The following is a 16,482-nucleotide window of genomic DNA, read 5'->3' as shown; positions in this document are numbered from 1 at the left end:
AATATGAAATTCATTATTTTTTAGTATATTCATAAGGTTGTGCAACCATCTCTATAATCTAATTTTAGAACATTTTTCTCCTCTCTGTAAAAGAAACTTAACAACTACCAGTCAAATCCCTTTTCTCCTTTTATTCCCGCTCCCTGATAGCCTAAGAAAGTACTAATCTAATTTAATCCAGCTATCTCATCTACAGTTTCTGCTGATAGGAATTTACTTATTGTGGTCATTTGAAATACATGAAATCATCCAATGTGTAACCTTTTGTGACTGGTTTATTTTACTTAGCATAATGTTTTCAGGGGTTGTACATGTTACAGTATGTATCATTTTTTAATTTCCAAAATATGTAGTTGCATGGAAATAATACATTTTACTTATCCATGTATCAATTGATGGTTTAGATTGTTGCTACTTTTTGGCTGCTTGAATGACATTTTTGTCTAGCTTTCCCTGTTTTTTCATATTTTCATTTTGGGAGTATTTTATCCTTGGAGTAGTTCATAATGTAACTTTGTCTTTAACTTTTTGATAAATCGCTAAATTTTTCCAAAGAGGCTGTTTTAGTCTACATTTCTATCAGTGACATGAGTGTGGCAATTTCTCTGTTTCTTTGCAGCACTTGTTATTTTCTTTTTGATTATTCCTATTCTTGTAGGTATAAAGTAGTATCTCATTGTGGTTTTGATTTGATTTCATTTTGATTTGAGTCATAGTGAGTAATGTACTTTACATAGTCATGTTTCTCCTTAGCTGTTGAAATCTTATACATATTTTGGATATCTAGCTTGTTCTTTTATTGAAGATTGGTCTTAAACTTTCATGGAGGGAGAGAGTTGAATGGATACAGAATGTATTAAGTAAGATCTGGTGTTCAGAGATCTATTTATTTATTTAAATTTATTTTTTGGGTCCAGTTGTGGGGCCTGAACTCTGGGCCTGGGTGCTGCCCCTTAGCTCTTCAGCTCAAGGCTAGCACTCTACCACTTGAGCCACAGTGCCACTTGCAGCTTTTTTTTTTTTTTCCTGTTTATGTGGTGCTGAGGAATCGAACCCAGGGCCTCATGCATGCAAGGCAAGCGCACTACACTGAGCCACCTTCCTAGCCCCTCAGAGATCTTTTAAGACTTCTTTTTCTAACTCTGGAAGAGCCCAGTTTATTCATTTGTTGAAAAAATATGACTGCTAACTATAGTTAAGTTTTAGGGATATAACAGAATATAGCAGGCAGAAATCATCGTCGTCTTCTTCTCCTTCTCCTTCTTCTTGTTCTTTTTTTTTTTTTTTGGTCAGTCACGGGGCTTAAATTATTGGGTCTGGAGCTCTCCCTAAGCCTTTTTACTCAAGGCAAGTGCTCTCTTACTTTAAGCCACAGCACCATTTCTGGTTTTCTGGTGGTTAATTGGAGATAAGATTCTCATGGACTTCCTGCCCCAGGTGGCTTTGAACTGTGAATTCAGATCCCAGACTCCTGAGTAGCTAGGATTACAGGTGTGAGCCACTGGTGCCCAGTAGAAATTCCTTTTCTTAACAGAGGAGAAGCAAGCAGTAACTTTCTATCACTTGTATCAAGTGATAAAATAGGGCAATGGGAATAGAATGAAAATTTTAAAATATTTCTGTTCTTTCTGGAATTCTTAATCTATGCTACTCTGCATAGATTGCCTAACTCAATTGTACTTTCTCCATTTTATGCAAATTGAGGCTAGTCTTATTTTCTTTTTATTCCTGATATTTATTTATTTAATTTAATTAATTAATTTATTTATTTAAAATCAGGCAAGCAAGTCCACAGAGTAGACAGGCTGCTCCCTTTTTTTTTTGGTCCGGTTGTGGGGCCTGAACTCTGGGCCTGGGTGCTGTCCCTCAGCTCTTCAGCTCAAGGCTAGCGCTCTACCACTTGAGCCACAGCGCCACTTCTGGCTTTTTTCTTTTTGCTTATGTAGTGCTGAGGAATTGAACCCAGGACCTCATGCATGCAAGGCAAGTGCTCTACCACTGAGCCACCTTCCCAGCCCCTATTTTTTATTTTTTGTGCTGGTCCTGGAGCTTGAACTCAGGGTCTGGGCACTGTCTGAGGACATATGTACTCAAGGCTAGTTAGTGCTCTATGACTTTGTGCCACAGCATTATTTTTGTCTTTTTAGTAAACAGTTGCCTATGACTTTCATAGACTTTAGTGAAAGGGCTGGCTTTGAACCATGATCTCAGATCTCAGTCTGTTGAGTAGCTGGGATTACAGCCATGAGCTACCAATGTCTGGCTGTTATTCCTAATTGTTAACCACTGAGCTATATTCTTATTTCCCCCTTTGCTTCTGATAGAACTGATATTGTGGAATATGACTTTTAAATGCCAAATGAGTTGACTGTCAACAGCCCCTTGTTTCCACCTGCCCCTAAGACAGCCTACTTGAGAGTATGTTTGTGTTAGCAGAGCAAGTAAATCCATATCACAGGCTTCTAGAATCCTTGTTGGAGAGAGAAGAAAATGAGACTAAGTTCTTGATGTTCAGGTCTTTTGTTAAGTTAGTTCTACCAACTTTCCAAGTTACCTTTTTGGAGAAGAATAGATTAAGTGGCTAAAGAGTGTTTAGAGAAGCATTTTAATAAAAACCGTAATGTAATTTATAGTTTAATTTACTTCAGAGTGTCTAATTACTAATTTTTCTTCACTTTTTAGATTCTCTTTGTGGCCAGATGGGTTTGTATGGACAAGCTTGTCCATCTGTAACTTCATTAAGGTTAGTGACCTTTTTTCTTCCTTTTTTTAAAAAAAATATTGGACTAATATTTAAAGTGTCATGCTGAGGAAAGAGAAATAGACTGGGAGGTTATTTACGAGGAGGGGATTGGGCTAATAAGGATAATGAAAGAGATTGAATATGGTTGAAATAGATTTTTTGCAGCTATGAAAATAGAACAGGGAAACCTGTTTTGGGAAGTGGGGGAAGAGAGGAAGAGAGTGATAGAGGGAGAGATATTGTTGGGAATACATTGGGTATATATGTGGAAAAGTGATAATGATTCCCCCCTATAACTAATGTAAGTTAATAATAAATGTTGGACTAGTCAAGTTATTCTACAGTTAATTTCATTACAAGGTCCAGAATAGAGTACTGTTGATGAAGTTAAATAGTTTTATTATAGAATAAGTGTCAGTCTTATGCCTCTCCCTCCATAAAGTATAGTAAGTCAGCCTTCTGTGAAAAATACATTGGAATTGGTTTTGTGAAGTAGTGTAAATTAATTGTAGTAGAAAGATATTTTTTGCTTAGAGATATTTTTGCTTTTAATTTCCATTTATTGAACTAAGTAAATTTAGTGGTGTGATAATATATATTAAATAACATAATTTTATAGTTTCTTTTCCTAAAGAGCTAATCAGCTTTCTATCTATCAGTGAGAATAAGAATAGATATTGGTTAAGTAACACTAAAGTAATTAATTCTAACTTGTTCTGCAAGAATTATGTGTAAATGTAATATCTGAATTATTTACAATAAAAAAGGAAAATGTAGAAGTAAGAATTAAGTTATTACATTCAGACTTCTGAAATTTGAGAAATCAAATCTTACATGAAATCAAATGGATGAAACAGATAAATAGGGAATTTTTCTTATATCTTGGACTTCCAATTTCTCTTTATAATGATTGGCCTTTAGGGACTGTTATGGTTCCAAGAGCACAATTTGAAAAACAACCTGAACTTAATCTATTAAGTGAAATCTTTCAGATTAGACTAGGAAGTGTTGTTGGCAGTACGTACTAGCTGCTTATGGTATTGGTAATCAACTGTATCATTTATTTGTTTAGCACATTGATCACCTAATATGTTGTCAGGTACTGTTCTAATGTAACAGGTAAAAATTTTATAATAATGGGGTATACATTTTGGTGGGGGGAACACTTAACAAAATTAGTGAAACTACTTGTTTGTGATAGTGATAGGGCTAAGAAGAAATTAAAATTGGATAATAAATATAGGTGTAAATATTATTTTAAATAGAGTAGCCTTGGAAAGCTTCACTGAAAAGGTGACATTTGAATGGAGAACTGAAGAAGTGATACAAGGTGGAGATAAGAATTATAGGCAGAGGGAACCCAGAAAGTGCCAAAGCAGGAGATTACTGTATGTTAGAGAAACACTGAGGTGGTTGATGTGTGGGTCAGAGTACATGATGAAGAGTATTGGAACTTTATTGCTGTGGGAGGAAGGGGGATATGTGTGTGTGTTTTTGTGTGTGTGTGCGGGGGAGGGAGATGTTAGAAAATGGCTAGAGTCATGAATGTGAAGTCAAAGAGTCCTTAGGCTTCATTCTGGCTTTGTGGAATGCCACAAGAGAAAAATGAACAATGAGGTTACCTTTTTAGTTTTTATGTACTTAAGTTCTCAGTAGGTGAAAAATTCTTCTGCAGTAGAAAAACTTCTGAAGTAGAAAAACTTTATGCCCTTACAGGATTTCTTTTTATCAATGGATTTTTCATCCTATAATAGAGATAGAAGAGTAATTTGATTTTCTACTTTCCTATAAACAGAAAACACTAGATAGCTCTGAAAGGAATTAAAAAAACAACAATACTGTTATAACTTTTTCGATCCCAAAACTATTCTAGAGCTTATTTGACTTAAAGATGATTTCTGCTTAGTATGATGGGAGGTGTCATTTTACTTTATTTTCATAATATTTAAAATTTGATTTAAATATTGGTTATATCAGGATGTTTTGTAGACTTTGATCTTCTAGTAACTAGATTTTCTTGAAAGATATTTTAGGCTGGGCACCGGTGACTCATGCCTGTAATCTTAGCTACTCAGGAGGCTGAGATCTGAGGGTCATGGTTCAAAGCTAGCTTGGGCAAGAACGTCCATGAGACTGTTATTTTCAGTTAACCATCAGAAAACTGGAAGTGGTGTTGTGGCTTACATGGTAGAGCACTCGACTTGGGCTGAAATGCTGAGGGACAGCGCCTGGCCCAGAGTTCAAGACCCATGACCTACCAAAAAAAAAAAAAAAAAGATATTTTAGTTGTGGGATATGCTAGTGAAATAATATCTTAAGGTCACTGACTAAAATTTTAAATCCTTTTCTACGAGCATGTTTAAATTATGCCTGCATATGACATTGGGTTAGGAATAATACATGTTTAACATTTTTGCTGAATAACATTTTTTTTTGTTGATAAAATATAGAACTAGAATGGGTGATAAAAATATCATGAGTTACTTTATAATTTACTTTTTGCTATAATTCCTGTGTGTATTGTTTTTTTTTTTATTGTCAGCTCAAGGCTAGTGCTCTACCTATTGAGCCACAGCGCCACTTCTGGTATTGTGTTTATTGGAGATAAGAGTCTCATGGATTTTGCTGGCCGGGCTGGCTTTGAACCATGATCCTCATATCTCAGACTCCTGAGTAGCTAGGATTACAGGCATGAGCCACCAGCACCTGGCTTCATGTGTGTAATATTAAAGATTCAAAATTTTTGGTGGCTTTATCTATAAATGTACTACTTAATTCATAAACTGAGTAGTGTAATAGCATCAGAGTCATGGTACTTAGTATTCATATATTATGTTTTTCATTTCTGTAATATTTCGTATGGCTTATCTCAAGCAGAGAATTCCCATTCTCACATACATTTACATGTAGAAAATATTGTCTGTCATTGGTTTTCTAAATGGAAACCAGTATTGATTTGCGATAAGGAAGGGAAGAAATTTACTTTCTTTTTTGGGGGAAGGGATTTAAAACCACATTAAATTTTAGTCTACTTTTCTATAGAGTCTTCCTCAAATTAGAAGATTGCTATAGCATCTACATAGGAATAGAGCCAGAGCTCTGACAGTAAGAAACTTAAAACTTAAATCTATTAATAAACATTCATGGGCTGGGAAGGTGGCTCAGTGGTAGAGCGCTAGCCTTGAGCTGAAGAGCTGAGGGACAGTGCCCAGGCCCAGAGTTCAGGCCCCACGACCGAACTCCTTCCCCCCCAAAAAATATTCATTTGCTTTTCTCTCATATATACTTCTGTCTATATATTTATATATACTGTCCTTGTATTTACAAATTGGCTAGCCCCTGACAGGAAGTCTTATGAGCTGATCAAAAAGAGGACATACTGCTGGGAATAAGAATGGGTAGGCAGGTGGGAATTTGTAAGCACATATTTGAGTGGGAGTGGACAATATAATGTGTAAGTGAAGAAGGTAAGGGAATGGAAACCGAAGTGAAATTAGGATTCATATGTAAGTCTCTAATCTAGTGCTCATGCTCTTGGAGAATCTTTCCTTATTTTCTTTTTGTGGTTCAGGGGTTTGAACTCAGAGCCTTCTGCTTGATAGACAAGTACTCTACCACTTGAGCCCACATACTTTAAACAAAATGACCTATGAGCTGGGTGACTGTGGCTCATGCTCAGGAGGCTGAGATCAGAGGATTGTGGTTTGAAGTCAGCCTGAGCAGGAAAGTCTATGAGATCCTTACCTCCAGTAAACTACCCTCTCCAAAAAAATGCAGAAGTGGAGCTCTGGTTTACTATGAATATGTACACTTACATGTCAATCTGATATAAAACTAAAAAGCCTTTGCTTAGAACATGTAATTAAGAAAAGCTTTATTATACTCCATTTTATATCCCTAGCAGTGAAATATTTCAAAGGTCCAGCATACACAATATATCCTATTCTTGCTGAACCTGATGACATTGTTTAATAATACCAACTACCTCATTGTGTGTATAAAGTAAGCGCTCCAGTGAACACATTTTAATTTGTTAATATGTCTGCTTGTCTTAGACTTTAGGATTCTAGATTAACCCATTTCTATTTTTAAGTTCAGAGTGGAGTGAACTTTTAACATAAACTTTAACATGAATTGTACCAAAAAATAAGAAAAACCCTCAGAAGAGTCTTATTTCCTCTCTTGTTCAGAATGTTAGTTTTCTACAATTACACTCAAAGTACAGAAGTGGGAAACCTTTGGCCCTTGGGCTTAAGGCCCACAAAATCATTTGGTCTGGCTTTGTCCTGGCAACTGCAAGCAGTACTCAACATTTAGCTTTTTCCCCAAAACAAAATTAAATAAATCTAGATCTGTAAATCTAGAGAAGAGCAATAGATATGTTATAATTATCATGTGGTAACAAAACACAAAATCATTCTATGGTAGATTTTTTTTTTTTTTTGTTTCTACCTCAGTCTGCTCCTTTAGCTATCTAAATACCCACATGTACGCTTCTTGTAATTTTCAGTCCCCCATTCTCAAGGGAGGCAACCTAGGGTTTCATCTGTTGTCTATAGCTAAGTGAAAACCCAAGCTTTCTGGGTATTGCTTCTCAGATTCCAGGATGGTGTCTTGTAGTTCAAAACCCTGTAAACCAAGTTAAGACTAAATACTAGATGACAGGTAGTGGTCACTGCTCTAGCTATTTCTAGTGGTCTGGGGGGGCTGAGATGCTATAATAGTGGTAGTATATATTTGACTACTAGTGATGGATATGATCAGAAGTTTACAAAAATCACTACTGTGGTAATTACAAAGATTTCTTTTGAGTTCTCAGTTGCTCAATTTTTCATATGTTGCCAAGTCTGTAGATGAAGTGCCAAGTATCAAGAATGGAGTGGGAGGATTTAGTAATATTTGGGTCACAATGTCATTACCTTCACTAGTCTTACTCCTTTTATTTTCTTGGTGTCTACTCAGTTAGAAATCTCTGCTATTCCCCTTCCTGGTTGGAACTTGAAAACTTTCCAAGTAAGCCTTTTCTACTTCTTGGGAATTAGGGAGGTTGCTGAGGGAGTGCAAAGCAATGTGATAAAGTTGCTAAAAAGCATATATGGGATTGTATTATGGAGAGTGTTTCATAAAGTGGGATTAGAGCACCTCACTTTCATGACTTAATTTTGAATTGTTATATACTGATGATCCTTTTAAGTAAAATAGATCCCATCATAGATTTAAGAACATCATACAGGTACCATTCTTTTTATCTTTGTTTTCATCTTATTTTTCTTTGCTATTCTAGTAGAACTGTTTCTACTCTTGTGTAATGCTACCTGTCAGTCTGTTCTGAGTCATAGTTTGTTTTTTTCCCCCAACTTATAAAGGACTTTGATTCTCTGAGTATCCTTCCCTATGCTATTGATTCTTTTCTTTTACTTGCTCCTTTTAGTTTTTAAAAAGTTTTTTTTTTTTTTTTTCCCCTACTAACAAGTGTTTTGGCTTAAAAGAGGTGCTACTCATTTTGGGAGGAATGTACCTATATCTTCATTGGATAGTTCTTACTTTAGTTAAGAAATTTCCTTCTTTTAAGGAGTTAAGAGTCTCATGATAAAGAGAATTTATATATATATATATATATATATATATATATATATATATATAAATCCTGTGACTGGTATTTATACCTTCTAGAGGAGCAGAATCTCAGATGATAGAAGATGGAAAGAGGGAAGGGGTTGATCAGGGTTTGGGTGGCAGGGGAAGTTGTTTGGTTTGAATTTTGAAGGAAAAACAGAAGCTACTCAGAATAAGGAGGAAAGGTCATTCCAGCATACAAAGCCCTATTCCTTATAGAATTGCTGTTATTTTTCATATAATTTGTATCCTGGATGATATACTAGCATGGTCACTATGCTCTGTGTGTGTGTGTGTGTGTGTGTGTGTGTGTGTGTGTTGGGAGGAGTTGGAAGGGGAAAAGGTAGAAAACTTAGACATATGATGTCATTTTGCATAGGAAGCAATATATTAAGTACCATATTATAGTTGTCCTAGGAATTTAGAGAAGGATAAAAGATTAGTAAAAGCCAAAGCATTTGAAAATGAGTTTAGATTGAGTATACTAGAAGAAAGGAGACACTGAAAGTTTTGGAATGACATGAGAGATTTCTCTTGTACTATACATGGACTTGAGGTGATTAGCAGGGAGGGAGGCATAGTGAGAAATCAAGTGTCCAGGAGGCCAGCTAGGAAGCTTTTGGAATGAGGTGAGGTAATAAGAGCCTGACATTTCTTAACCAGATTTCCATAATCAGATTCGTCAGAGCCTCCGATGCTGTTTTTAAATTTGCCACCATCTGTTCCCTTATACAAGTGGACTTCTGTCATCACCATTCCACTAATAAGCTTCTTTCTAAAGTTACTGGTGATGTGACCAAATCTAATGGTGATCTTTTGTTTTCCTGCTTAATGGGAAACCACTGCAGGCAGCCACAACCCAAGTAGCAACATTGGAGGCACTTTCTGCTTCACTACCAAGAATATGTAAAGTTTAATAAATTGTGAACAAAGTGAAACTCCATTGTTTCAGAGTTTAAAATTGAGCCATATTTTTTTTTTGAGCTATATTTTTATACTGTACTTAAAATTTTGCTCTAGAGAATTGATGATTAGAAGAAGCACAACAATGACCTAATTATTACACAGATTGTCTTTGAAAACTTTGGAGGAACCTCTTTCTTTTCTTTTTTGTTTTTATTGTTGGTAATGGGGTTTGAAGTCTGGGCCTGGGTGCTAACCCTGAGCTCTTCAGCTCAAGGTGGATGTTCTACCACTTGAGCCACAGCGCCACTTCGTTTTTCTGGTAGTTAATTGGAGATAAGAGTCTCATGGACTTCCCTGCACGGGCTGGTTTTGAACTGTGATCCTTAGATCTCAGCCTCCTGAGTAGCTAGGATTACAGGTGTGAACTACCAGTGCCTGGCTAGAGGAACCTTTTTCTAGTGCTGTACCACCAATTCCCTACACCAGTCTTATGACTGAGGTACTCTAAATTCTTTTCCTTTTCCTTTTCCTCTTCCTCTTCCTCGTCCTCCTCGTCCTCCTCATCCTCCTCCTCTTCCTCCTCCTCCTCCTCTTTCTCCTCCTCTTCTTCCTCCTCTTCCTTCTCCTTCTCCTTTCTCCTTTCTTCTTCTTTTTCTTGGCTCTCATTTTGTTGGTACCAGGGCCTTATGCCTACTAGGCTTGAACCATTCATTTACCCTATTGCTTTAATTATTTTTTAGATAATGTCTCTGTTTTTGCCTGGGCTGGCCTGATCTTTCTGCCTCCCCAGTAGCCTTTTTTTCCCTTTATTTTGATGTCTCTAAAGTCCCATTTTTTTTTTTTTTCTACTTGATCATTAGGGTCACTGTTTCCTTCCTTCCTCCTGCCCTCCCCCCTCCCTCCCCCCTTTCTCTCTTTGTCTCCCTCTCTCTCTTTTCTTTCTGTTGGTCTTGGGCTTGAATTCAGGGCCTAGGCACTGCCTCTGAGCTTTTCTGCTCTATCACTTTGAGCTACACTCCCACTTCTGGTTTTCTAGTAGTTAATTGGAGATAAGAGTCTCACAGACTTTCCTGCTCAGGCTGGCTTTAAACTGCGATCCTTAGATCTCAGCTTCCTGAGTAGCTAGGATAATAACCATGAGCTGCCAGCAAGAGGCCACTATTTCTTTTTTGATCCCTGAGTAGAAGGGTTTGTATTCTCTGCCTTAACGTTAATAATTTCACTGTTATATGTCATGCTTCCTTTCTACATTCTACATTCTCACTTTAATTCTTAGACCAGGATCTTTGCTTTTCTAGAATGCGTGTTAGCTTAGAAAGTTTTGTCTTTTTTTTTTTTTTTTTTGAGTGGTAATGGCCTGGATTTTTTTTACCTTAGAGATAAATATATTAGGTAACTCATTGGACATTTGCCTAGGCCTGAGCTTTTAAAGTTACTTTTCTTTTAGTCTTATAGATTGTACTCTTAAGTTTTTATAAGCTGCTTCCTTGGCTTGTTTATGAAAAATAACTGCCTGGTACTGCTTAAGCTCCTTTGGTTTTGCTTGTCACTGTCCTTGTCTTTGCATTCCTCTTTCTGGTCAGCTTTCCCAGCTAGTTTATTTCCTGCTGTTCTTGTTAATCCTGCTTTACTCTACCTATCTCTTACCTGCTCAGTTTTTCCTTTGCATGCAAATTCTTGTGTGTATTTTTCAATACATACAAGCTCTTGTCTTCATCTTACTATTTTCGTTTTTGTCTTCACCTTATTTTTGATAGTACTTTGTTTGTAAAACTTCCCTAAAATGTGTGTAAATTAAATTAAGGTACAGTTTCAAATTTTAAGGGTTTAGGTTTTGATGAGTAAGCTGAACTGCAGGTTGAGTTTTCATACCAAGATACTATACCTTGTTAAAGTGGCAGGTATTCCTTTTTAAAAAGACTGATATCAACAGCAGTTTCTGTGTACATATTGTTCTATATTTTGAACACTTTAAAAGAAGTTTGTTATATTTTAGAGAGGAAAGAAATAAGAAAAAAGATCGGAAATGTTGATCCCTTAAATATTTGATTTGGTCATTAACATCCTCAATCTTTTTCCTCCAGATTTAACTCAGGCTTTCCCTCACTTTGGAACTCCTAGATTTGTGAATATTGGATTATTTTGAGAAGCAGGGGTTCTTTCCTTGATATTGACTAAGGAGTCTATTTACCTTCAGGATGACATCTGAACTGGAGAGCAGCCTAACATCCATGGACTGGTTACCACAGCTTACCATGAGAGCAGCCATCCAAAAATCTGATGCTACACAAAATGCACATGGAACAGGAATTTCTAAGAAGAATGCACTTCTTGACCCAAATACGACCCTGGACCAGGAAGAAGTACAGCAACACAAAGATGGGAAACCTCCATACAGTTATGCCAGCCTCATTACATTTGCAATTAATAGCTCACCCAAAAAGAAAATGACTTTAAGTGAAATTTACCAGTGGATTTGTGATAACTTCCCATACTATAGAGAGGCTGGCAGTGGTTGGAAGGTAGGTATTTTATTTAAATTATTTTTCTGGCATAGTAAGCAATGAGAATAGTATTTACTGTTGAAACTGAAGTTTTAATATAACTTAAGGCTTTAATATAATTTAAGGTATAATTATACCTTAAAACCAATATACAAAGTTTAGGTAAATGACACTGTAAAAAAGCAGTATGATATTACCATATTCTTCATCTTTAATGACTTAAACTTTGTTTTCAAAGACTTTTAGATTTATATAAGACATACAAAAATAGCATAGACTATTTCATTTTATACGTTTATCAACTTCCTCTAATGTTAACATTTTATATAACTATACCACAGATAACCAAAAGAATTAGAGATGTAGCTCAGTTGTCGACTACTTGTCTGGGATTTACAGTCTTGCATTTCATTCCCAGGACCATCAAAAAGTAGAGAGGGGAAAGTTAAGATCAAAACCTAGGCGTTAATGTTAGTACAATACTAGTGACCAGGTAATCCTGGTAATTCCTGAGTAAATTCTATTCTTTATTCAGATTTCATCATTTTCCCCACTGTGTCCTTTTGTGTTCTAGGATCCAACCCAGAATTCCATACTGTATGTCGTAATCTCAAATTTGTAAAGCTTCCTCAGTCATTTCTTGTCTTTTTTGTCTTGTTTTTGACACTTTTGAAGAGCAGTTGTCAAATATCTTATATAATTTCCCTCAGTGGTATTTTCTGACAGTTGGAGGTGCTACATTTTTGGCAGAAATAGTGAGGAAGAAGTGATATGTCCTTCTGCATATTAGAGGATACCTGATGTCAGAATAATTGTGATTCTTTGGTTAATGTGATATCTGCCAGTCTTCTTCGCTCTAAAGTTACATTTTCTACTTTGTAAATAACAAAATGTTTTGGGTAGGTACTTTGAAAGTATCCAAATATCTTGCTGCTTCTTAAACATTGTCCCATCAGTTTTAGCATTCATTGGTAATAACTTCTTTAATGACGATTTTTCTCTTTTCCTCTCTTCCTTCTACAATTATTAATCTGCATTCTTCAGTAAGAGAATTATTTTTTCTCTTCCATTATTTGTTCAGTTATTTATTTGTTAATAGTATGTACTTGGGATATTTATTTTTTTGTGTTTTCTTTGGCATCCAAATTGTTCTAACTTTGGCTGTTGAGCTCTTACAGCTTGGTCCTATTCTTTTATTTCTTTATTTATTTTTTGGTCAGTCATGGGGCTTGAACTCTGGGCCTGAGCACTGTCCCTCAGCTCTTCAGCTCAAGGCGAGTGGTCTGCCACTTGAGCTATAGCGCCACTTCCAGTTTTCTGGTGGTTTATTGGAGGTAAGAGTTTCACAGACTTTCTTGCCCTGGCTGGCTTTGAACTGTGAGCCTCAGATCTCAGCCTCCTGAGTAGCTAGGATTACGGCGTGAGACACTGGCACCCAGCTCTTTTATTTCTTTAGCATTTTTTCCCCTTTTTGGCACCTTACGGTGTTCAAGGGCATCTTGTTAGCTTCCTTGCTATAGTCCTAAAGTAAACTACTTTTTTTGTTTGTTTTTTTTGAGATAAAGTCTCACTGGGTATCCCAGGCTGGATTGGAACTTACTACCTAGCCCAGAATGGCCTTGACCTGTATTCTACCTCTGCCTCCAAAGTGCTGAGATTACAAGCATGCACAACTACTTCTTGTCTACACTTTTTTTTTCTTTTGGTCAGTCATGGGTCTTGAACTCTGGGCCTCCCTGAGCTCTTCTGCTCAAGGCGAGCGCTCTACTACTTCGTAGTCTACACTTCTTTAAGGAGCCCTTTGATTTATGTCATATAACAAATATTCTAACTTAATTTCTTTGTCTCTTTTTCCTTTTTTTTTTCCTCCCCCTTTTTCTTTTTCTAGTCCTGGGGCTTGAACTCAGGACTTGATGCTCTTGCTTGGCTCTTTCATTCAAGGCTGGCTACCACTTGAGCCACAGCTCCACTTCTGACAGTTTTTGGTCATTAACTGGGGACAAGAGTCTCAGAGACCTTTCTGCTTGGGCTAGCTTTGAACCACGATCCTCAGATCTCAAACTTCTAAGTAGTTAGCATTACAGGCTAACTACTAACCGCCAGTGCTGTTTCTGCACGTTTTATTCATTTTCTTTCCTTTTCTTTCTTTCTTTTTTTTTGGATGCTGATACAAAGGCTTGAGCTCAGGGTCTTGTGCTCCAACTTTTTGCTCACAGTTGGTATTCTACTAACTTGACCCACATCTGGTAGACTGACATTTTGCTGGTTTATTGGACATGAAGTCTTGCTGAATAGTTAGGATTACAGGCATGACCCTCTGGTGCCTTCTTGTTTATTTTCTTACATAGAAATTATCTAGTTATGGGTTTTGGGGTATGTGCATCCAAGTGGGGAGGAAGAAAGGGATTTTGTAGGGATTTTTAGTTGTTTTTAGTTATTTATCAGATGAGACTTTAAATTTTTCCTAGGCCTTCTCACTTCAATCTTTGTCTTAGCATTTGACTAAATTTATTAAAGATATTTGCTGATGGGTTATAAATCAATGATATACCTTGCATCATGACAGATAATCAGATGTTAAGGGAAAAAGGACCACTTTGTATTTTTGTGTCTTCCATGCTATAGCATGTGCTTTTTGTTTCCTCATTTATTATTAATAGCTGTGTATTCAAATTTCAGATTTTGTTCACAAATCTTGTTTTATTAGTTTTTGCTTTTGTACACACTCAGATGGTAGTTACTTTTTCTATTTTAAGTGTATCAAACACTATTCTAAGTGCTTTTTATACCGTTGTCTCCTTAAGCCACACAGCAGCCATATTAAGTAGATCATCATTGTCCATGTTTTAAAGATAAGAAAACTGAGGCTTAGAGAGGTTAAGTTTCTAAAGTCTCTCGGCTAGAGAATGGTATAGCCAAGATTTGGTACTAGAAAATGATAGAAATGTACTTATCACCCAGTCTGGAAGAAATGGTTATATTGTTAATGCTCATAGAGTTCATAAGCTTTATAGATTAGAATGATGGTGATTATTATTGTGAAGGTTAAAATGTGTTTGTAACTGTAGCTAAGTATAACTACGCCCCAGTACTGTGAAATTAATATAGTTGCTTAATATCAATAAAAAAATCTTTGGGGGAAAACTGAAAAAAAATGGATTTGGTGCTCGAATTGCTAGATTTGGAGATATCAGTACATATGACCTTAACTAGTATACAGGGTTTATAATTTTGCAAACATGACATAAACATCTGTTGAACTTGTTAAGATGAGTTCCCTCTTTCATTACTGAGAGTTGATTGCTAATAATATCCTTTGAATGAGAGTCTACTCTAACATAGTATTTCTACTCTAACATAGTATTTCAGTGGAGAAATACATTATAAAATTTGACCCAAGAATCAAAGCATACATCAAAGCAAGTAGCAGTGATTTACCTAAACAGTGAAACTTTGCATTGAAGATGTCTTCTGTCCAGGTGTAGATGAGGGAGCTTGGAGATTTGGGTAAATCTGTTTGGCATTAGAAAACATAGAGAGTGGCCACTAGGAATTTGTGGGTATTTTATCAACTGTTATAAACTTAGATGCCTATATGTACCAGACAGGTAATAGTAGATAAGTAAGCAGGGTACCAAACTGAAGAGTGCACATCTTATGTAAAAAGAATAGCTATTTTCTAGTTCACCAAAGAAAGTGATAATCTGGATTTTTTTCTGAAATTTTCCTGTGGTGTGTATGTGTGTGTGCGCATATGTATGTATGTGTGTGTGCGTGCATGCATGTGCACGTGTGCATGTGTGCCTGCCTGCCTTGTCTGTCTGTCAGTTCTTGGGCTTGAATTTGGGGCCTGGGTAGTGTCGTTGAACTTTTCTGATCAAGGTTAGCTCTCTTCCACTTGAACCACACTTCCATTGTGGCTTTTTGGTGGTTAATTAGAGATAAAAGTCTCACGGACCTTCCCACCCAGGATCGATGATCTTTAGATCTTAGACTCCTGAGGAACCAGGATTATGAGTGTGAGCCACTAGTGCTCAGTGAAATTTTCCAATTTTTAAATGTTACCAATTCTAAGTTTCTTAAATATTTTGCAGTGTTGATATGTCAGTTGTCTGTGTTCAGCCTATGGACGACTAATTTGGAACCTTTTTTTCCCCAGGTAATTTTATGTCCACTCACTGATTAATGTTTACCATCTACCTTTGTGAAACATTGTGGTAGGCTTTGGCAAAACTGATAGGCTTGGCACATTGCCCTAAGAGAACTTACCCTTATTAGATGAAAAAAATAGATACAAACAAGTAATTATGTGCCTATATATAAAAGCTTTAACAGAGAAATGTGGAATAGTACTGTTATACAAATAGTTGAGTAACTGTGCATATCTACTATGAACTAAGTCATGAACATACTACGTATGTGACCTATTATAAAATATTAGGGTATGATTATAGTTAAGATTTGGTGGGGAATATGAGAGGCTACTTTTGGATTAGTGCTAACTGGTACATCACCAAGTCCTATTAAATAAAAGGAAGGGAGAATCATTAGGAAGCTATTGACGGAAGTGGTAATTGAGCTATATTTTGAAGAGGAGTATGATTTAGAGGAATATTTTAAAATTAAGAAAGTCATAAGTATTGCAAGTAGAGAGTTGGGATGATCCTGTGAATGAATATATGATTGCCCAACTGAAGAATTTTGTCCAAATTT

At 36.3% G+C, this 16,482-nt stretch overlaps 1 protein-coding gene across 2 annotated transcripts in view; it reads left to right on the top strand.

The window, feature by feature from the left end:
- Positions 1 to 16,482, top strand: part of Foxj3 (forkhead box J3) — a 94,076-nt gene that overhangs the window by 15,415 nt on the left and 62,179 nt on the right. For both annotated transcript variants that reach the window (XM_042677053.1, XM_042677044.1), the window contains exons 2-3: positions 2,683 to 2,743; positions 11,463 to 11,787. In XM_042677053.1, the coding sequence (XP_042532987.1) occupies positions 2,700 to 2,743; positions 11,463 to 11,787 (369 nt within the window). In that variant the 5' untranslated portion in view covers positions 2,683 to 2,699. The remainder of the gene's footprint in view (positions 1 to 2,682; positions 2,744 to 11,462; positions 11,788 to 16,482) is intronic.

This window comes from Dipodomys spectabilis, unplaced genomic scaffold (genome assembly GCF_019054845.1).
Source record: "Dipodomys spectabilis isolate Male_0828 unplaced genomic scaffold, ASM1905484v1 ptg000002l, whole genome shotgun sequence".
Taxonomy (NCBI): domain Eukaryota; kingdom Metazoa; phylum Chordata; class Mammalia; order Rodentia; family Heteromyidae; genus Dipodomys; species Dipodomys spectabilis.
Note: the sequence above shows the minus strand (reverse complement) of the source record. Positions and strands in the feature narration are given on the sequence as shown.